General features: G+C 39.8%; 1 protein-coding gene across 1 annotated transcript in view; it reads left to right on the forward strand.

Annotated features, from left to right (window-relative positions):
- PTPRG (protein tyrosine phosphatase receptor type G) overlaps positions 1–22412 on the forward strand; it is a gene marked incomplete at its 3' end in the record, with an annotated part of 610637 nt that overhangs the window by 163326 nt on the left and 424899 nt on the right. The window contains exon 3 of the mRNA XM_032868500.1: positions 16188–16292. Coding sequence (XP_032724391.1) covers positions 16188–16292 — 105 coding nt within the window. The remainder of the gene's footprint in view (positions 1–16187; positions 16293–22412) is intronic.

Raw genomic sequence — 22412 nt, forward strand, 5'->3', positions numbered from 1 at the left:
GTTGAATGTGGTGATTCGTTTGGTTGTGTTTTCCAGAAAGAGTAGCATTTTAAATGAAATTGTTCTCTTTGTAGATGCTGTATGTCCTCAAAACTTAGTTCCTTCTGTGAACTAGAATGGCCGGCATGGCAGATACTGTGATGTTCCTGCAGTGTTCAGTGCCAAGCTGTTAGACCTCCTGATGCATTTATGGCCTTATATCTTCATTGCAGAAGCGACGAAGAGACCATTGGACCATATGTCTCTATGAAATACCTCCCCCCACCCCTCCCCCAACTGAATTAATGGTCACTTCAATAGAAGAATGGAAAAAGAAGTTGTATTTTTCTATTTTGGGGGAATGGATTGAATAGAAGGAAGGAGGGTTTCGCTACAGTATTCTAGGTCACATTTTGTCCTTGGTGCAGGAGCACAAGGGACTAAAGCTAGACTGTTACTGTGCTATTGAACTCTTTAAAGCAACCCGTTTTGGACTTTCTAGATGGATCAGATTTATTTTATCCAAAATATCCAAAATGTCATTTGAACTTGTAATTAAAATGAAAAATAATAATGAGATATTTTGCAGTCATTTCTTCTTCCACAGTGTTGACATGCTCCTGTATTTTATCCTTACGGCTCCGTGCGTGGTAGCTCCGTCTGGTGGCTACTGAATCGGAAATGCCTCTTCTCATCCCCTCCATCTCTGTTAAAATGAGAACATATGCCTGCATGGAACATTCCTTTTTTTTTCTGTTTTAGAGAAAGTGAATTGTTTTCTCAGCAGTTCATTGGTGTTAGCGTAATGCCTTCCTGTGTAGGCTGCAGTGTTAGAATTCTCTTTGCAAGCCTCATAATAATTTTGAGGAAATGTCACTTTTATTATAGTATTTTTAGTTGCAACTAGAAAGTTTTTACAGTGGGAATTCTTTCCGTGTGAAATCTCTTAAAAGGCCAATTTAAAAAAAAAAAAGCACATTGTTCCTTTTGGGATGCAGGGTTGGGGCATCGTACTAATGAAGTGGGGTCCTGGAGATGAGAGTATTTAAAATTAGATTTTAGATTTGTCCAGGAGAGTACAGGGTTCAGAGGTCACTTTGTGTCAGTACAAAAGATTCTTTGTTAATGTTTTATGTTTGGGTCTTTGTATTGTTTACTTAAGAGAATGCATATACAGGGTGCCTGAGTGGCTCAGTGGGGTAAGCGTGGGACCCTTGATTTCCTTGATTTCGGCTTGAGTCTTGGTCTCAGGGTTTTGACCTTGAGCCCCATGTCAGGCTGCGTACTTTTAGTGCCAAATCTGCTTGAGATACACCCTCTCCCTCTGCCCCCTCCCCTGCTGGTGAGCACACTTGTACTCTCTCATTCTCTCCCTCTCCCTCTCTCCTTCTCCCTCCTTCCATCCATGCCCTTCCCTAAATAAATAAATAAATAAAACCTTAAAAGGAACCTAAATATGCACTATCCATTTCCACGTTGCAGCCCCCCAGACTTTATAAGGGCATCTCAGTTATTTTTCCTGTCCTGTGCATTCAGAAAGTCTGGGCTTGAATTCCTTTTGCGTGGATGACGTAACGTGACTTGGGTAAAGTATGTTGCCATTCTGTGCCTCTGTAAAGGGGAATGCTGGGAGGATTGAACCTTCAAAGTTCTGGTGAGGATTAAATGAGATAATCCTGCTGAAGAGCTTGGCACAGTGCCTCGCTGTATATAGTAGGTGCTACAGAAATAATAGCTGTCTTCAGCATCCTCACTAATTACCTTAATTTTAGAAAACTAAAGGAATACAAAGGAAATTTTAGGAATGAATGGCTTTGACACTGAGATAAGGTTTAAAAAAAAAATCCTTCCTTCTTCTGAAACATATGTTAAAAATCTTTGTTTCTGCCATGATATCTTTAGCCTCATTTCCCCCATTCCATCCACTGTTCTCTCCTGGGATTGAGCATCTCTTCACTTTGGGGAGAAATATTTTAATAAGAACTGTGGTCAGAGCATCTCTATTCAAGGACCCTCCACCCCCCGCCTCACAGTGTGAAGGGAAAAGTCCTGAATTCATTTCACAGAGTACCTTCTCTGTTTCTGAAACATTGATTCCCGAATAAGCCTCAGATATCATGTATGATTTCTGAAACACCTAAAATCTGCAGCTTTTTTGGTTCCATTGTGTTAAATAACAAAGAACGGATTAACCTAAATGTGGACCTGGCACAAAAGAAAAAAACCTGATGTTTTCAGCAGCTTCTAACACCATCCTTTTCTCTCAGTACTCACTCACTCACTGGTTATACAGAGGTGATATTTAAGAGCAAATGTGTTTAATAAACCTTTGTAAGTGATATTGAAAGGAGTATTTGTTTTCCAGAATTCACTCAGGATTTCTGTAATCTGCAGTTCTGTGGTTTGGGTACATGTGTCATACCCATTTGTTCCAGAGTTTTCTATTGCTTATGCTACATCCTTCTTACCTGTTCATCTGAAAAATCAGAGGAACAGTTTTATTTCATTCAGTTTTGTCTAATCGGAAAGCCGCCAAAGATACAAAATTTCCTTTTGACATCATTATATTTATTTATTTATTTAATATTAAAAAGGGAAACTGCCCTTCTCTTCTCCTTCCCAGCACCAGTTTGATTGACTGTATTGCAGAATCATAAAAGGATTTAAATTCAGAGTTGAAAAGTCTCCTTACAATTGATTTCATTCAGCTCTTTGTATACAAATACATATTGAGAGGGGGAAAAAAAGCAATATTGAACTGAAACTTTCAATTTGAGAGCTGAGCTTTGTGAAGTCATAAAACTGGTTTTCCACTTGACTCTGCAAATGGATCTTGTGGTATAATTGGTCAGAGTCATAGAAGGCTTTAGGAAAAGCACAACCAAAAAAGAAAAAAGGAAACAAACTGTACTTACTTATTTAATAGCGGCCATTTCTTCAACAGAAAAGGACTTTTGGTTAAATAGCTCCTTTTCCAAAAAAGGGAAAAAATTTCCCCCCATATAATTAATTTAAGCAACTGCTTTTAAAGCTAGTTAAAGCAGACTTACAAATGCTTTAGCCGTCTTGATGTGATCTGGTGACAATTTTTATGTGGTTAGAATTTTTAATTAAATCATTTTATTTAAGATTGTAATAGCCCTTTCAAATTATTTTCGTTGAGACTTGCATTGTGTTATTTCAAGTTAATAACTCCTCTTCAAGCAAGCAGAATGCAGGATATTTCTTCTGATAATTTCTTTGTGCAGTTGAAGAGAACAAAGCAAACCTCATTCTTGCTGGAAAGGAAGCAAAACTAACACCTAATAAAAAGAGAGATAACAAAAATGAACTTGTAGCCCTGGGATATTCTGACCAGAAACATTAAATTCCTTGCGTTATTTTTCACCTTAAAATTTTTTTTTCTTTTTTTATTTCAGAGAGAGAATGAGAGAGACAGAACGATGCAGGGAGGAGCAGAGGGAGGGGGAGAATCCTGCAGCAGACTTCTCTCTCATTGAGGAGCCTGATGTGGGGGCTCCATCCCAGGTCCCTGAGATCATGACCTGAGCTGAATCAACAGTTGACCGCGTAACCAACTGAGCCACTCAAATGCCCTGTATTTTTTTTACTTTTAAAATTCAGGGTCCAGCCTAATTGATTAAGTCAAATAACGCTGATGGGAGGCCTGTTTCTCAGTGTTTTAGGAGGGAGAAGTCGTTCTATGGACTTTGAATAACAGAGGGGTATATATTTGGTAATCTATCTCCTGACCAGCCACAAAGCATACTTGTCCCTGAATACATTTTCATGATTATAGACAATCCTGAACAGTTGCTAAGACAAAAATCTTTGCCATTGTGCTGAGGTGAATTACCACAGATTCAGTTTATTAATTATCCTTTACTTGGGTCACTTTTCCAACTCTCACCCTTAGCTGGTGGGAGAGAGAGGTTTCTTTTAAGAATTGTTTGGGGAGGGGCGCCTGGGAGGTTCAGTGGGTTAAAGCCTCTGCCTTCAGCTCAGGTCATGATCCCAGGGTCCTGGGATCGAGTCCCACATTAGGCTCTCTGCTCGGTGGGGAGCCTGCTTCCTCCTCTCTCTCTCTCTCTGCCTGCCTCTCCGCCTACTTGTGATCTCTCTCTCTGCCAGATAAATAAAATCTTAAAAAAAAAATTGTTTGGGGAGACAGAGGAAAGTCAAATTGGGTTTAAAGCCGTGCATGTGTCCATGTTTAAACAATAATAAAATTGTCTGTAAAAAAAAAACAAAACCACCTAAGTTCCTTCTGAAATGTATATTAATAAGCTATGTACTTCTCCAAGTATCACATAGGGAGGTAGTTATTTTTCTTGTGTGAAATTGAGGGTATAATTTTATGCAGTATATAGCTCCAAAAGAAAATACAGTGGTAATGAGTATCTTGCTTTCTTTTCCTCATTTTGTTTGTAAATAGTTGTATCTGCTTGCTTCTTATTAACTGTTACCTATTTTTATTGACATATACTGCATAAGCAATTAATTGCTTGATCACATTAGTGCAGATCCTAATTTAGATGAAAAAGGCAGAGGGAAGGTGTAGAAAATATTAGCAAGATAAAACTAAAAATGAGTTGAGTAGGTTTTGGGCCATGTTGCTATAAATATTAGGCCATGGTCTGCTCTCCAAAAATGTTACCTCCAGGAGCACAGCTTCCCTGCCCGAAGGTACAGCTACACAATTAACGAATGATTGTATCTCTTCACCCTGGGGGTCTGGATGTTGAGGCATGGGTTTTTGTTCTTGCCTGCCTCCCTCCAGTCTGTTCCCTGCACATCGCAGTCACCTTTTCGAAGTGTACATTGATAAAACTGCCCTAAAATTAGATTATGGTAATGATTGCTCAACTCTGTAAATATACTAAAAACTATTACATTTTAATAAAAGTGCTTAAAAGAAAGCATATATCAGACCTAATTGCCTGACCCCTTGGAGTCTTTGGGTGCCTTCCCAAGCTCATTTCAAAGTCCATTTATGATCTTGTAGGATCCTATTCTTTATCCTCAGCCTCCTTTTTCTTCCCCAGCCAGCTCACCAGACTTTGGCCAGGTTGGACTTTTATCCCCATACTCTTTTCTGCCTCAACTTCCTCATACTTGCTCTTCCTCTACCTTGGACTCTATCCTCCTGCCTTGCCAGTGCCTTCAGCTAAATCTCCTTCCTTGACTACTTTCTCTAAGTACATTCCTTCACTACTGTATTTTCTATGATTGTACCATGTATGTTTCATTTAATTTTCATATTTGTTTCACCATGCATATTAATTATAATTTATATATTTATTGGTTGCCACCCTCCCCAGTGGACTGGAAGCTCTCAGAGGGCAGGAGCAATGTAGGGTACATACTGTTGAATGTCTTGATGTAGTAGTACCCTTCTGGAGGTAGGGACAGTACATGGAGGGAATATCAATACTTGGCTACATCTTTCCAGACTCCTGGGAAATTATCTTCTCAGCCAGAGGAGTGAAGAGCAGCTTAAGCAGATAGTAAGTGTGAAGATGGAGTAGGTACTTTGCTGACCAGAAGCACAAAGCTCTGGGCAATAGATAGCTACCAGCCCCTGAGTATCCAGGCTGGCCACATTCAAGTTGTCTTTAACATGGCTCTAGAAGACACAGGTTTCTAGGTTTACTAAGCCAGTCAGATCTGTCTCCACCATGATTGGTATCTTAAGCAGAGGAGTGTCATGGTTGGAGTACCCTCTGTATTTTATCCTCAAGCCCAGGATTTAGGGCTTCTGCCTACTAGGTGTTTTCTACAATCTCCCATTGTTGTGTATTATCTTGGTGAGTATTTTTGTCATTGTGCACATTTTGCTAGGGTTGGTAGATGTGACATGGTTTGGAAATAGGCACCTAGTAATACTTGTCAGTTTTTTTGGTCCATTTCTTTTTGTTCTGTAAAAAAAATACCCATCTCTTTCAATATTTTTCATTTTATATTTCAGAGGGACTGGGTGTGAATAATGACTCAACTATATCAAAGACCCAAGTTATGAAGTTTATCCTTTATTTCTCCAGTATAAACATTTATTAGGCAGTCACAGTGACAGATTTTAAACAAAAGAAAATATGAATGAAGAGAATTTAGTAATCTGTATCACTTTGTTTCCCTAACTCAAATTGTAACTTAATATTTATTTCTGCTTGACTAGAAATGACTTTCTTTTTTATAGACAATGACCAATGTTTATATAATTGTAATTGAATATTCTCCACATCATGTTAGAAGAATCACTCTATTTTTCTGTTTGTATTATTGCAACATGATTTTATCTTAGACATTCACCAGTGGTGGTGGTAAAAGTAGCCTAGACAACTTCTTTCTTTCTAAATTATTATGTTTTTAGAGGCATCTGGTGGGCTCAGTCAGAAGAGCATGTTAAGACTTGATCCTGAGGTTTTGAGTTCAGGCCCCACAGTGGGTGTAGAACTAACATTTAAAAAAATAATAAAAATTACTATGTTCTTAGGGACGCCTGGGTGGCTCAGTTGGTTAAGCTTCTGCCTTTGACTCAGGTCATGATCTTGGGGTCCTGGGATGGAGTCCCATGTCAGGCTCCTAGCTCTGCGGGGAGTCTGCTTCTCCCTCTGCCTGCCGCTCCCCCTGCTTTTGGATGCTCCCTCTCTCTCTTTCTCAAATAAATAAATAAAATCTTTTAAAAAACCTTTATTATTATTTTTTAATATTTATTTATTTGACAGGGACACAGCGAGAGAGGGAATGCAAGCAGGGGGAGTGGGAGAGGGAGAAGCAATCTCCTTGCTGAGCAGGGAGCCCAACGTGGGGCTCTATCCCAGGACTCTGGGATAATGACCTGAGCCGAAGACAGATGCTTGATGACTGAGCCACCCAGGCACCCCAAAATAAACTTGCCTTTAAAAAATAATACTATGATTTTGGTTTTCTGAGGCCCATGTAGAAGAAGATTTGTTTTTTACTTTTGAGTAGAGCTCAAAAGTGGGAGCTCTTAGTTCGCAGATGTTTTTATGAGTCCTAAACTTGAATTTTGTGAAGAACAGTTGTAGTACTGTGTTAATTTTGTAGGTTTGAGAGTAATATCTGATTCAGGGCTTTGTGTTCTTGGGCAAGTTATACACATTTTCTGAGTGTAAGCCACAAGATTATTATTGGAGGAATTACACAAGCCATTATATTGATGGTACTTTTAGTAGTGTCTGTCTCATAGGCAATAAGGGAGTTAGTGAAGAATTTCTCATTGGGTAAGGCCATGGGTGGCAAATTCAGAGGGCCGTAGGGACTCGATAGGAAGTATAAATGATAAAGTAGGACTGGGTGGGGTTATGAGTCTTCTTGAAAGAGCTACTTGCTATTCATCTAGCATTTTGGTGCAATCAAAGCCCAGATCTCATTAAAAAATACAGATATTGGGGTTCACTCTGGATTTTCCCATGCTGGCAACCAATTACACACAGATACACACACACAGACACGCACACACACATACACACGCACACACACCCATACCATACCATACCATACCATACCATGTCATACTATATCATAGATTGAACAACATATTTGGAGGGATTGAGGGACGGCTGTATTCAGCGTGGTGGCCACCAGGGTGAAATCTCTGATCTATATTTGCCAGTTTTGTTGGTCATTAAGGATTCAAAGTGATGGTGCAGCTACAAAATTGATGTACAGATTTGTGGCCGTTGACATCTCCACAGCCCTATCTGTGACTAACCCTTGTTTTCTTGATAATCAAAGAATCAAAGGACTTGATTCTTGGAGAACCAAACAGAGTTGATTGATTTATTTTAGTCAGATGTTGTAGAATATTTGAAGCCAGGAGCCCAATTCTGTTTTGGAAGGGTGGCTCTGAGGAAGAGTGAACTGTGGTATTTTTCAAATTTTTATGACAAATGTCTCATTAGCCCCTGTCTAAATCAGTTTTCTAAGTGTACTTCTTCTTGAACTTGTTGGGAAGCATCTGTTTTTATTTCTGAAGTTTTTAAGCTAGGATATAGTTAATAGCAGAAGGATTTCTTTAATTTTTTGACTCTTGTAGTCTTGTCTGATTAAAAAAAAATAGATTTGGTCTTTTGTAATCAGTGTTATTTTAGAGTTAAATCACAAGGAGAAGTTCAGTCTTTTGCTTCTCTACCTGACTCAAGCAGTCATTTCTACCACCTTTTTTGTGTTCTTTTTTCCCCTAGGATACTACATTGCTATGTGATTCCTCTTTGCCTTGAATTACAATCTGTTTTACTCAAAAAAAAAAAAAAAAAAAGTCATGGCTCTGTACTAGGTCTCTTTATCACTTTAGATGATGCAAAAAAACCATATATATATTTTTTTGTAGCTGGGACAATAGGTACATTTGAATATGATGAAATAGGTAATCTACTGTAATATACTCTATTGTGTTTGAGGTTAGCTCAGTATCACAAACAACTGGAGGGACCATTTGTAATGCAGTAGTTAGAAAGGAATGTACTTCTTGATTCTACTTTTTGGGACACTCACTAAGTACATTTTACTACAATTAATTGGAATACAGGCACAAAGGAGATGAGAGGCTGATCAGAATATTTAATTACCTTAACTATGATTTGATACTTTTGCCCATTGTAGGCACAAAAAAGATAAAGATTTATTCATTTTAGACTATTGTGTGGGATTTAATGTTCATAAGTGCTCTTTAAAATTCAGAGAAAATTATGCTTGTTAGAGATTTTGCCATCCTTGAGGGATCTTTAATTTGTTTGTTGTATGAGCAGTTATAATAGATATAAACAGCCCTCTTAACTGCTTGCCTGCCATTCTGGAAATGTGCATTCTGAATGTGAGTGCCTCTACTTATTTTTAGTGGGCTTATTTTTGGCAGTAACTCTGGCAGAGAACTAGGACTCTTCATATGAGAGCCAGTTCATCCATCATCTTAATTTGCATTCTGGCACGAGGAAACCGGAATGTCTTTGTTCTGATGTTTTCAGTTTTGGATGGAAGCTGACCAGTTCTTCTAGGCTTCTAAGTCCTTTGGAATGACCTAGAACTGGACATACAGTTGAGTGGAAATACCCTCAAGTGTTACTCTACTATTTTGCTTTGGGTACGGGATGTGTGAGATCATGTTACAGATGGAACTCTGGGCTCTTCTCATCATAAACTTACTCTGGTGTCACCTCTGCTATAAAGCTACTTTCCCTTATAGGGGATCCTTACATAGCTGGTATCAAATAGACAAGGTTGGTTCCATGTGGTAAGGTAAAAACAGTAATGTGAGGGAATGCTGTGGGTGTGTTGAAATGCGTAGCGACCGTGTTGTCTTTCTTCCTTGGTGGGCATCTTAGACTTCCACTCATTTCCAGATACATAGATGCATATACGAATGTACCACCTTTGTCAAAAAAACAAGCCATTAGTTGTATTCTGTGGTTTCATTTCACACATTTGCAATTTGGGAAGAAGACTGTTTTCCATTGTTACATAACTGTGTTTAGTGTTATCCCATGTAGATTCATTGACCCTCCTCTCGGACAGGGGAGCCTAAGAAAAGATGCTCTGTCGAGAATGTTATATAATGTAGTGTTTAGAGGGGCTGGTCTCTCTGTAGGAAAAATGTTGAGCCTGCAGATTAACACAGTAGAGTTCAGACAGCTTGAAGCTCTGTCTTTATTTGCCCCAAGTCAAAATTTCTGTGAAACACTGAGAGTCAAGATTACACAGAATCTCCTGAAGAAACAGTTAAGGCAGATGGGATACACATCTGCTTTTATATTCCCAGAATACAAACATTTATTGTTATAAACTATGTCCGGTGGCTCTGGGAAATTAAATCATGCACATAGGAAACCGTTTCGTTGATATCTTCAGTGGTAGGTAACTCTTAGGATATTTTTATAGCAAAGGATTGGGCCTTTGGGTCTGGAAACATTTTTATCTTTTTTGCTTCAGGCTGGAAATGAGGTAGGCTCCAGAGAAGTTCTGAGAGGTGGTAGAGTTTATGAAATCTCCCTGATGAAAATACCTGTCACTCATTTCGCTCTCTGCATAGCAACCAATGTGACTTAAGCTTCCTCCTGCTGAGCGAGGCATAAGCATCATTGGCTAGTTAATGCTATTGGTTTTGAAATCTTCACTTTCATCCTGTCAAAATTGAGAGGCTCCAATTCTCCTGGATGATGGGAGTAGCTGGGTGTTAACTTTCTAAACTCATTTTATTATTATACCCTTCAGAACAGGCTGCCCTGGTTTGATATTCCTCATGCCCAGGTGTGTTAGGGGTGTGTGTGTGTGTGTGTGTGTGTGTTTTGGCGTGTTGGTTAAAGCCACACTGACTGAAGACTACCTCTTTTTGTGGGGCAATCTACAGCCTCGTGCACTCTTGGATGTCCTTTGTGCCTTCTACACTTGTTCCGTCACTATGATCCCAGTTCCTTAAAGCATTATCACAACACTAAAAGCCTTCCTGAGCTTTGCTGACAGATGACTTCAGCTCCATTAACCATACTAGTCTTGGTGCTGTAGAACCTGATAGAATATATATTTGCATAACACCAACTCGTCCCTCTTGTTAGTCACACGATAACCATAGGCAGATTTATACTTACTGTCTATTCTAAAAAATGAAAATACATATTTTCATAAGCATGCTCCATTTTTAATTGTGTAATTAAGTTGCTGACATAAGCAAGTATGCAATTTCACATTAAGGTAGGGATCTGTAAAGGCATGCATTTGCATAATTTAATTTTCTGCACAGAAGATACTGAAAATCAATAGCATGATTCATAGCCTTACCATATCATTGCCATGCTGCTGTTGGTTGGCTGTTAGAGTTTAGAAGAGTACAGAGAGTATTAAAATTGATTGAATTTGGTGTGCTGAGTCTGTATCTTTACTTGGGAACCACAGATTGTTTCATTTTGCAAATCTGTGCTCCTTGCCAATAAAATATTATGTTGCTTAATATACTCAATATACATTTTTTTGACTGCAGTTCAAAGAATTTCTGAAAGTTGTTCTTAAAAAATACCTTATTATATGCTTAAAATACATTTGAGGAGGGGGCTAAAAATTTTGTTTTGTTTCAAATGATGCAAGTTTCATTTGTACATGATTATGTTCATAGGGAAAAAGAAATTACACATTACTGCTCTGGATGGAGTGAAAGGGAAAACCAAATATAGTTATCTTTAACGAATAGTTTTGTGTCTCAAAGAAATCTGTGCCAGGGTGATAAAGTCCTTTGCTTACCTGTTCATTTCTGAGTTGCCTCCCTAAACAGTGGTGTATGAGGTGCTTGGGGATCATTCCTTCCAGCTTCATGTTTCAGATGTTTGCCGTTATGATGGGTAGGCCGTGACTAGAAAGTGAGACAGTGGGGAGAAGGTTGTGGTTTTGCTTGTGGTTTATATATACACACAGCATACATGCGCACACTCTTAGACCAACACAGACACCATCAGCCTTTATGTTGTTCATGTGTATGTGTATTCATTCACTCATTCATCCATTCATTCACTGATTATTGAATACCCCCCATATTCCAGACGCCATCATGGCTGGGAGGTTGACATGCTCGTTATCTCCAAGGAGCTTAGAGCCTCTCATCGCTGTGCAGCATGTCCTTCAGAAGCAGAGTTTTTTTGTCCATTCCTCACCTGCTGTGTACAACCCACATCATACCTCAGTACTTTGGGGGGGGTGTGTGATGAAGAAAGGGATAGCCCACCTTCCTTGGGATGGCCTTGCTCTCTGTGTTACCTCTTGTCCATTGTTCTATGTCCACCCAAACTGCACTCTTCCTTTTGTCCTAAATGAGCTTCCTTTAGACAGTTCTGCCACTCCGTTGAGACCCCTTGCGTCCCAGTATGCTGCATATGGGATGGCTGGGAAGGTAACTGCTCTTTGGGGTGTGGATCCCATTACGATGCCGTGTCAGAGGAGCTCTGATGTTTACCTCCCTTGTTTCTTGAATTGGATATATCTTTGTAGGTTTGCTTTTTGTACTGAGTATTTAGGGAGCTTGGGAAGCTGGCAAGTGTGAGACCCCAAAACCATGGCCTCTGTCAAGTCTAGTTAAAGACTGATGCAGTTGTCATCTAAGGACTTGGAGGTTTTCACAGTTTCCTGATGTAGCCCTGGACTCTGTTGCTTTGCTTTTCCAGCGGGATGGGTAACACAGCTGCCCATAGGAAAGCCACTCCAGTGAGAGATGGTGCTGGCAGCCTTTGTCCTCTTTTGTTCCCTAGCCTGGTGTTCTCAAAGGTTCCGGAAAATGAAAAGCACCACCCTTTCAGGAAAGAAAGGGGGATTCATTGTGGAGATCTTGACTCTGGATAATATCTTTTGTAAAAGGTTTAAATGAATATCCTTGAGGATAACTCCATTCCTCCTTTACTTTTGTTTTTGCGCTTTCTGGTTTAGCTCAGATTTAGCGGATAGTCTGAGGTTGACACCATATTGGTGTGATTTCTGCAGCAACCAGTTCAGCTCTTCCTGGCCAGACTTTTCCCAAGGTTCACTTAGCCTGTCAGGTTCCAGTCTGTGAGGGTGAATTGAGAATGTCAAAGTTGAAGGGGACTGTGGGTTGAGCTCAGCAAGGAAGTTTGTGGGTTTTTTTTTTCTTTTTTTTTAAAGATTTTATTTATTTATTTGACAGACAGGATCACAAGTAGGCAGAGAGGCAGGCAGAGAGGGAGGAAGGGAAGCAGGCTCCCTGCTGAGCAGGGAACACGATGTGGGGCTCCATCCCAGGAACCTGGAACCATGACCTGAGCTGAAGGCAGAGGTTTTAACCCACTGAGCCACCTAGGCACCCCAAGTTTGTGGTTTTTTTTTTTTTAATCTCTGGCTTCAAAATAGAATCACCCAGACAACCTTTTTTTTTTTTTTTTTTTTTTTTTTTTTTTTTTTTTAAAGTACCTGTATCCTATGTCGTGGTCCCATCCCAGGTCATCCAATCTGAATCTCTGATGGTAAGGTCTAGGGCATAGATTTTGTTTCTGTTTTTGTTTTTGTTTGTTCATTTTGCTTTTGTTTTGTTTTATTTTTAAAGCTTCCAGGTTTGAGTCAGAGCTCTAGTCCGATGATGGCCTTTTATGGAGAAATTGACAATCAGGTGTAGCATAGACTCATTTGAAGGTCATAGACTCATTTGAAGGTCACCTTTAGTGTCATTTGGGGATCTTTTGCATACAAGGGACAAAAAGAGAGTTTTGGCAATCATTGGTTCGAGTAAATATAAAGCGTCCCACAGGATCACTTTCAGATTACCTCTGTCATGGGCTTAAATTTTGCCAACAGAATTGATCTATAGATTTTGCTTCCCATGGTGTGGTTACATTTTTGAACTCCTCTGCCGATCTTCTACTTGACCCCCAGCCAGTCTCCTGAGGCTTCAGAATCCTGTCTTAACACTAGCAGAAAGAAAGAAGAATCTCTCTGATTGGCTGACATCCCCATTGCCAATAAGGTCACTTGCCCCAGGGGTATGGTTTACAACGATTGCCTGGCTTAAGCCAAACAAGGCCCACCGCTGGAGCTGGCAGGGATGGGCTGACCCGACATTGCCATGCACTGCATGACTTGTATAGGTGGGTCGCGGGGTATGATGATTACTAAAACAGAGTCTCTGAAACAATTTTCTACTATGTTATTAGGTATTTAAAAAACCGTCCATGCCCACTGCTGAGTTAGTTGCTTGGCTCACAGTGTCTTGTTTTTGTAACAATGCTGTGAAGTTGCTGCTACTTGTGGCTCCATTTAAGAGGCAAGGAAACTGAGGCTCAGCCACGTACCCTAACAGAAGTTGCATTTTTCCTTGTTCAAGGCAGTGCTTTCTCATGACCTTAATAGAGGATGGATTATTTGGGGATAATTATTAGAGTGAACTAGCTCTAAGAAACATATTAAACAGATACATGAAAAAGTTTAATGCACGCACGCACAATAAATAAGCTGAACAATTATTTATGTAGCATGCTTTGGTGGAGGAAAAAATAGATTAGGAGTATAGGAGATGGAAAGTTTTATTTTGGATCCCTAGAAGCTTAGAATGGTCAGTTTCTTGGAGCTCTGCCTGCTCATCTGCAAAATCATAGGATGGACTGGATGGTGGGTACCTAAACCTTCATTATACTTAACAATGACCATGAGCAAACATAAATGTATTTGAATTTTACAAGATTCCTGTTTCCCTCTAAGGGGCCCATGTCTATGGAATATCTTTGTTCTTAGTTCAAGCGTTTTTTTCCTTTTAAATCCAGTCTTCGGAGTTGACATGCAAGTATAAAACACAGATCTTCCACCACTTATGATGGGGTTATGTCCTGAGAAACTCATTATAAGTTGAAAATATCTTACGGTGAAAATGTATTTAATACACCCAACCTCCTGAATGTCCTGTATTGGCCTAACCTGCCTTAACATGCTCAAAATGTTTACATAAGCTTATGGTTAGGAAAGTCCTCTAACACAAAGCCTAGTTTATAATACAGTGTTGAGTATCTCATGTAATTCATGGAGTTTGTATGGAATGTGAAAAACACAATGGCTGTATGGGTGCTGATGGTTCTAATTGTGTTGGTGGTTGGCCCTCGTGATCGGTGGGGGGTGGGGGGGTTGGCGCTGACTGGGAGCTGTGGGGCCTCTGCTGCCCAGCATCAGGAGAGAGGATCTTACTCTACATATTGTCAGCTCGGGGAAAAAATCCGAGTCCAAATTCAAAGTTCGGTTCCCTCTGAATGTGTATCATTTTTTTTAAAGATTTTATTTATTTATTTAGACAAGCATGCATGAGCAGGGGGGAGGAGCAAGGGAGGGAGGGAGAAACGGACTCCCTGCTGAGTGGGGAGCCTGATGCAGTACTGGATCCCAAGAGCCTGGGATCAACACCTGAGCAGAAGCGAGGTACTTAACCGCTTGAACCACTCAGGCGCCCAGAATGCATATCATTTTTGTGCCACTATAAAGTTGAAAAATTGCTAGGTCGTCCATCATAAGTTGGGGACTGTGTATTTCACACGTTTCTTAATTTGCCATCAGGTGACATCATTATCATTACTTGGATTGATTCAGAGTGGTGAATGTACTGTTTTCCTGGTGCCATCTTAATCTTAAATTGAATCTACAGTTCCCCTAACCATTTTCCCTTGCTTTTTAAAAGCACACTTGATTTTGTTTGGGTGCATTTAAATATTAACGTAGACAGCTGGGATGTATTGTGTGTAATTCCATTTCATTTTTGGATTCTGGGCACCTGCAGTATTTGTCTTCTTACAAGTCAGTGCATTTGGGTGTGGGCTCATAAGAAAAGAAATTTACATTCATGAATTTGGTGGGAGGGGAGGACCTTGAACACTGTAGCAAGCAGATGGAAGGTCTCTATAATGGTGGAGAAGATTGGATTCATTATGAGTTTTCAAAAAATACATCATTAGAGTTTCTTTTCTGAGCATCATTGGTCTTATGGGTTTCATGTCTTTAGGTGTAACCTTTGGGTGTAACAGGTAACTCTTTGGGCTTCAAAAGATGTGGAGGACTGGTACTCACCATGGGAAGTCTCCGAGGCCTTAGACTGTGATGCGTTTGGATGGCAGTGGCCCCGGCTCTGATGTAGGCATGCTTATGTTTGGTTCCCTGATGTGCTGCATGCTTACCTGTGTTACCTGGTCCCAGGTTACTTAGTGTCTATGAGGCTTAATTCCTCCATCTGCAAAAGAGATAGAATGACCCCTTTCTCTCTGAGGATCAAGTAAGTCTCAGAGGCCTTTTGCAGATAAGACAGTCTTATACATGTAGTTGGAACAAAGACCTCCAGTTCTATGTCTTCTACTACTAGTTGTATGACTTTGGGCAAGTTAAAGTTACTTAAATTCTTTAAGGTTCAGTGTGCTTATCAATAGAATGGTCTCGTTATTGGGACCACTGGATCTATTGCTCGGTTGTGTTCTGTAAATCATGTAAGATACAATATATAAAGTTCTTAATGCGTCATGCTTGGTGGCCCAAAGGCTTGTTGTAAGCTCCTGTTAATATTAATGTCAATCCTGGTTGTCTTGCTAGGTTATCTTATAGCTGTTCTTCTGCAGGATCTCTTCTATTATCCCTGAGGTCTCTGCTGCTGGGAAGTCATCGGTGGTACGTTAGACACCCTTCCCCTGTCCAGTGGAGTGAAGACTTTGACTCATTGTGCTCTCCCTCTCTTCCAGCCTTGACGGAAGGCTATGTCGGGGCCCTGCACGAGAACAGACACGGCAGCTCAGCGCAGATCCGCCGGCGTAAGGCCTCAGGTGACCCGTACTGGGCCTACTCAGGTGAGTGGATGGGGTCTGGCCAGGCTCACACTGGCCAGTGACCATCCCATTGAGCTCCTTGGAAAGTACTCTTTAAATCGCTTTCACACCCAACCTGTTTGTTCAGACCTTTTGTAGTTCACTAAAAGTTGAAACACTCTACCATGATTTTCCTCAAGGTTATAAGTACCTTAATTTCTCTCTCCCACCTGTTTTCTCAACCTGCTTTTCCCCCTCAGTTTGCATTTATTTCTGAACTTTACTTGTTAATGAGTGATTGTACCAAACTTGCAATTTCCCCAAAGACCCAGCCTTTTCCGTCTTTTCAGTGGCTGTGATTTCAGAAAGCAGAAAATAGAAGGCTAGTCTTGAGCTGCTTAATGTCTGCTAAATATTACAAAGCGTCACATATCAAAATGATTTGTTATGCTTTAATCTAAAAAAATGCAACTTTATTTTCAAATCAGATCTTGTTAGTTGAATATATTTCAGCCCTCTCTGGTATTCTGCAGTTCTTTTCATTTTTGCTTTTAAACTTACAGCCTTCCAGGCACTGAAGACCGAGAGCATTGTAAAAGCTATGTTGAAAATTACATTGCAAATAATTTTCTTACATTCTGAGGGGGGAGAAATGAAGGCCTATAAGAATATATAGATGGTTCTGGATTATGTTCCCAACAACTACCAAAAATATGATAGGAGGCTTATTATTTCTAGAAGAGATTTTGATGCTCCAATATATATGGAAAATGTAACTAATTACAGAGGAATGGTTGAGGAAGATAGACCACTTTGGAAATTACTTTGGCACTAAATAATTCAAATAATTTGTCTGAAAAGGCTTGAAGGCATGGGGTATTAGCATTAATAATAAATCTGTGTTTATGCAGTGTCATTGCATATAGAATTGAGAGGCATTCTTTTCATAATGATGCTCTGGTTTTAAATCCTGAATTTCCACCTGCAAATCTTGTTAAATTTATGTCAGTGTAAAATTTATAGGCTTGATCTTTAATTACAGCTTATCTATTGGCTTTTTGCATCCTTTTGTCTATTGATAAATCTCCTGCCCCTATTGGGAGAATAGCCTATCTGTTTTGTTTTGCAAGGAACAGATAGTGATTCTGAAGTCTTCCATCACACCCAACTCCTTGTGATTAGAATTATCTAATTAGAGCCTTTTTGTCACCATTTCTGATAAATGAAGGGAATAGTGAGATGAAGGCAAAAATTACATATATATATAGCTTCTTGCCAAGAAAACTGAAGAAAATTTATCATTTTGTTCTCAGTGGCTCTGATATCAGTTAGGAAGAGGCATAAAGTGGCCTGCTATTTACAGTTCATCAATTTAGAATAACAGTGCTGTTAGTCAGGAAATTGGAAGTTATATCCCATCAGCATCTCCAGTTGCAAATGGCAGTGAAGAAATGAAAGTCCTAAAACTTTTCCCATTACTCAGTTAAGAATGGACATAAGTGGTAAGGTCTTTGGTATAGAGCAATTGTTGATATCCTTAACTCTGGTGGACTTAATGAGTGTCTATTTCACATTTCTGGAATGCATTTCTGGAATGGATTTGAGAACTGCCCCTATAGGTATAAGGGCTAGTAGTTCAGCCACAGGCTTTGACACCCTTTTCTGTAAAAAACCAGACAGTAAATATCTTAGTCTTTGCTGGGTGTGTGTTTTCTCTTGCAACTACTCAACTTTGCCAGTATGTGCAAAGGCAGCCATGGATGATGCTAGATGAACTGCTGGGTTTCCATAAAAATATATTTATGAACACTGAAATTGGAATTGTATATAGTTTTCATACTTCTTTTTGACTTCTTTTTCCACAGTCATTTAAAAATACAAAAACCATTCTTCTTAGGCTATATTAAAACAGGTGGCCTGTTAGATAGGGTCCACAGGCTATAGTTTGTCAACCTCTCTCCTAGTTGATTTTTTTTTTTTCTGGATGGGATGGAACAGTCACATGAGGAATCCCCCAGAAGGATATAGGCTGGCTTGGAAGAACCATTGAAGTCACTTGCTTGAGGGTAGAATGGAGAAAATGAAGCATAAAAGGAGAAGAAATGAATGAGACAGGTATCAATTGATGGTACATAGTCCTCACGCTTTCAACAGTTTTTCCTAAAAATTCCACAGTATCAGTGGTTGCTTCACCCCAATATGGTGGAATAGTGATTCTCATGTCAACAAGACTTAGGGTCCGTCAGAGACCCTCTTTAGCATTCAGCCAATAGACGAAGACCAGGAAGGAAGGCATCGTTACCTGTTACTTTTGACACTTCAGACCAAGGCCTTGAAATCACAACAGACCAGATCTGGCTCTTAGCTGCAGGCACATATACCTCTAGGCCTAAATGCTGCCTGAAAAGTGGGGCTGCCAAAAAAAAGGCCCTTTGTTTGTAGAGGAAATTGTTTCTAAATTTTGCAGAAGTGAACCAGGCCATTTCTGAAAGATGGGTTTGATGGTCCACATTTTAATTTCATACCTCTAGTTCCCAGATTTATCTTACTTCCTCCTAAGATAATATTGGTGTTTTGGGGGTATGGTGTGAGAGTACAAATTTTGAAGTCATATGGGCTGTAGCTCAAATATCTGTTTTATCTCATAACATCTTTTGAATGTTGGGAGGACATTTAATTCCCTAGAGATTCAGTGTCTCCATCTTTGAGATGGGGATGATTAACAGCACTTCCCACATGGAGCTGTTTTGGGAATGAAATGAGATGATTCGTGTGGAAAAGGTAACAGAGGCTCTTGCATCAGGTATCTAATATTCCCGCTGTTTTAGATACTGTTATTACTTTTGCTGCTATTGATGTTGTTACGAGGATTCTCAGTGGGTAACTATGATGTCCAATGGGTGGGCACTAGGTTATCCTATATTAAACAAACTATATTAAACCCTATTTTAAGCAAACTATATTAAACAAACTATCCTCAAGTTCAGAACTTGGCAGGCGATACACACCAGTGCTGTTTTGTGAATAAAGTTTTATTGAAACACAACCAGGCCCATTCCTTTGGGCATTGTCTATGGCTGCTTTTGTGCTGGAGTTGAGCAGTTGCTACAGACATTGACCAAAAAGCCTAGAATATTTTTATCTGACTCTTAGGAGAAGAGGTTTACCAATTCTTGCTTGCATTGAGGTCACTTGGGTTTTCGAGCAGATGTTAGCCGGACTCATAAACCTAACTGTACAGAGATTTGGAAATTGTCGTGTTTTTTTTGTTGTTGTTGTTGTTGTTGTTTTTGTTTTATTACCCCCGCCCTGCATTTTCTCTTGAGCTGGAAGAGGACCACATCTCCTAGTTAGCATTCAGAGTGAGTTGGGTGATCCTGCTTTTGGAAAGGACTTGGGAAGAACAGAGATTTGAGTGGAGTGGGGTGTGCTTCAGGAGATGGAGCCGGGAGATGGGTGGGTGTTGGTGGTTCTGGGGCCCCCTGACCCTCAGTGACTGTGTGTCCTACTCATTAGGTTGCCTTTGTGTGGATGGGTTCGGTGCCTGATGCTGACCTAGTTATCCCACTGGCATCCCCCACCCCCACCCCCCAGTCACTTGAGGAGAGTTGCAGAGGTTTTCAAGGTGTGGATAGCTTATATTTAGGATATTGTCACAACAGTAGTTCATCAATATTAGTGTAACTTTTACATTAGGACTAACCATGTTATTTCAGTTTGTCTATATCACTTCAGATAACGCACACCCCCTCATTATATTTGAGATGGTAAAATCTTTACTTCTGTAGGCTTATTAGGCAATGCTGTTGTGAACACCTACAGCTCTGTCGTAGAGGACTGTTCGTTGAGGAGTGGAAATATATGCTCTGGTTCCATTGGGATCACCTGAAGATTGTTATCCCTCTGGTTCTTCATTTTGTCTACTGTAAAAAACGGAGGTCATGATATCTGAGTTCAATGTGAAAGTATCATGCATAAGGCATTGAAGTGGAAATAAAAGTAAGATATTATTATCGTTAACTGTTAATGATAGCTTTGTAATTTCAAGATTACTTTATGTCTTTGGGTTTATTTTCCTTATTCCAAGACAGGGAAGAGAGGGGAAAGACCTCTTTATATATTTCATACAGAATTATGCTGAAAAAAAGAAAACCAATAGATGCAGAAGAGTTTCTCACTGGAAATATTAAAACAATTTTTCTATTAGTTTTACTTGACTAAGACACAGGTATTTTTCTTTGTTACTTGAAGTGATGACAGCTCATGAATTTTGGAATTTGCCCAGAACTTTTGTAATTATTACACAAAAAGTAACAAATGCTAGGTAGGTCATTGTTGCCGGAAAGGGAAATAAGAAACGAATCTGGAGCAAGTTCAAGGGGAAATTGGAGGCATTTCTATAAAGCTATCTGTTTTTTCTCCTCCCGTCAGAGACTTGGAGAAAAAGCAAGTTGTGGTTTCTCCTCCCAATCTTTTTTTTTTTTAATTACCCCATTTGGTATTCTGCATTTCAAATAATCAATATCTTATGTTCTTTCCTCATAGAAAGATTCTAGGAATTGGTACAAGGGGGGCTAGTTCTCCAACACTGAAACCTGTAACGAACAGAATTCCCTGTAAGAAGTGTCTGGTGGTATGCTGAGTAGAAGCCAAGCAGGATTAGTCTAAGAGGCATTCCAGCTGTGGTCAGGACATTGTAGGAGGAGACCTCCAAGGTCCCTTTAAATTGTCCCGGGCTTGATGACTTGCTCAGTTGTAAAATGGAGATAAAAAGGCTGTACCTTGCTGGATGGCTTTGAGGATTAGAGGAGACTTATGTAAGCACCTGGTGGAATTCTTGGCTTCCACTCTGGAGTGGAATACGTATTACCCATTTGGCTCTTAATTATATGCCAGCCCACTACATTATTCATATAAACATCTTATTTTATAATGTGTGTGCGTGTGTGTATGCGTAGGTGTATGTTTCATTTTCCCTGCTACATGTCCAATACTTGAAGACAAGGATTATAGTTTATAATTCGTTTTTTTTTTCTTGCTCTGTGTCAGAGTATCTTATTTTGTGCATATTTAGTACATATTTTTTCAAGTGGGTGAATGGATATACGGATAAATGAACTCATGTCAGAGTCTTGGCTTAAGAACTCACTCAGGATCCTGCCATGAAATTCAGATAAAGCTGTGGGCGATTTACAAAAGGTTTCACCACTGGATCCTTTTAAGTAATCAGCCCCCCTGGTGAACTTAAGATATAATTAAATTCCTAAAATATCATTTCCATGCTTATTTTTAATTGTGTCTATAAAGGGTAAAGCAAAATATACATGCCTGCAGAAGTCTGCCTTTGTCCCGAGAACAATGGAAGCCATCGTAGAACCTCAGAGTTTGATATTAATATTGTATTATTTGTTCTTCTAATACCTTCTTTGAAGTTTCTTAAGCGAATCATTTCCCTAGAAACACTGCATTTACAAGAGCGAGCTTCTGCTCTGATGGCACCATACCACTGGGGAGGAATCAGTCTTGAGATTCATTTTCCCAAGTCCCGGCTCGAAGTTACCTCCACTTCGAGCCTAGTCTGACCCCTCACTCCCTTTTCAGTCCCCCCCCCACTTTTTTTTTAACAGTTAATTTCTCTTTTCTCTATAATTCCATATTGCTCTATTTACTGCTGTAAGTTGAAGATACTAACTTATTTACTGAACACACTTATTGATTGCTTACGGTATGCAAGGTGTTGTACTGTAATGGGAGGGGTCAGAGAAGCTCCCAGGATTGCTGCTGCTAGATCCTAGACATTAAAGATGGGTAGGTGTGTGCCAGGATGTGCGGAGGCCTTGAGACCTTAAAATGATCTGGCAGTGACCGGGGAACTCAAAGGAGCTCAGTAAGTATAGAGCATATGGTAGGGCAGAGAAAGTTGAGGGAATAATGCAGCGTGTTGAACTATGAAGGGTCTTCACAGTATTCTGCTAATGACCCAGAACATCTAACTGAGGGTGATAGGGAGGCATTTCAGGATTTCATGGTGGAAATGAACTAAGTGGTTTTATATTCGATTAAGACCTCTGATTGTAGGGTTAAGAATTGGTCAGTGGAGGAAGAAGGCAGGATGAAAAATGATGAAGTTGTGTCATCAGAGATTGGAGAGAGATTGAAGGA

The sequence above is a fragment of the Lontra canadensis genome, unplaced genomic scaffold (genome assembly GCF_010015895.1).
Source record: "Lontra canadensis isolate GAN:19392208 unplaced genomic scaffold, GSC_riverotter_1.0 scaffold35, whole genome shotgun sequence".
Classification (NCBI taxonomy): Eukaryota; Metazoa; Chordata; class Mammalia; order Carnivora; family Mustelidae; genus Lontra; species Lontra canadensis.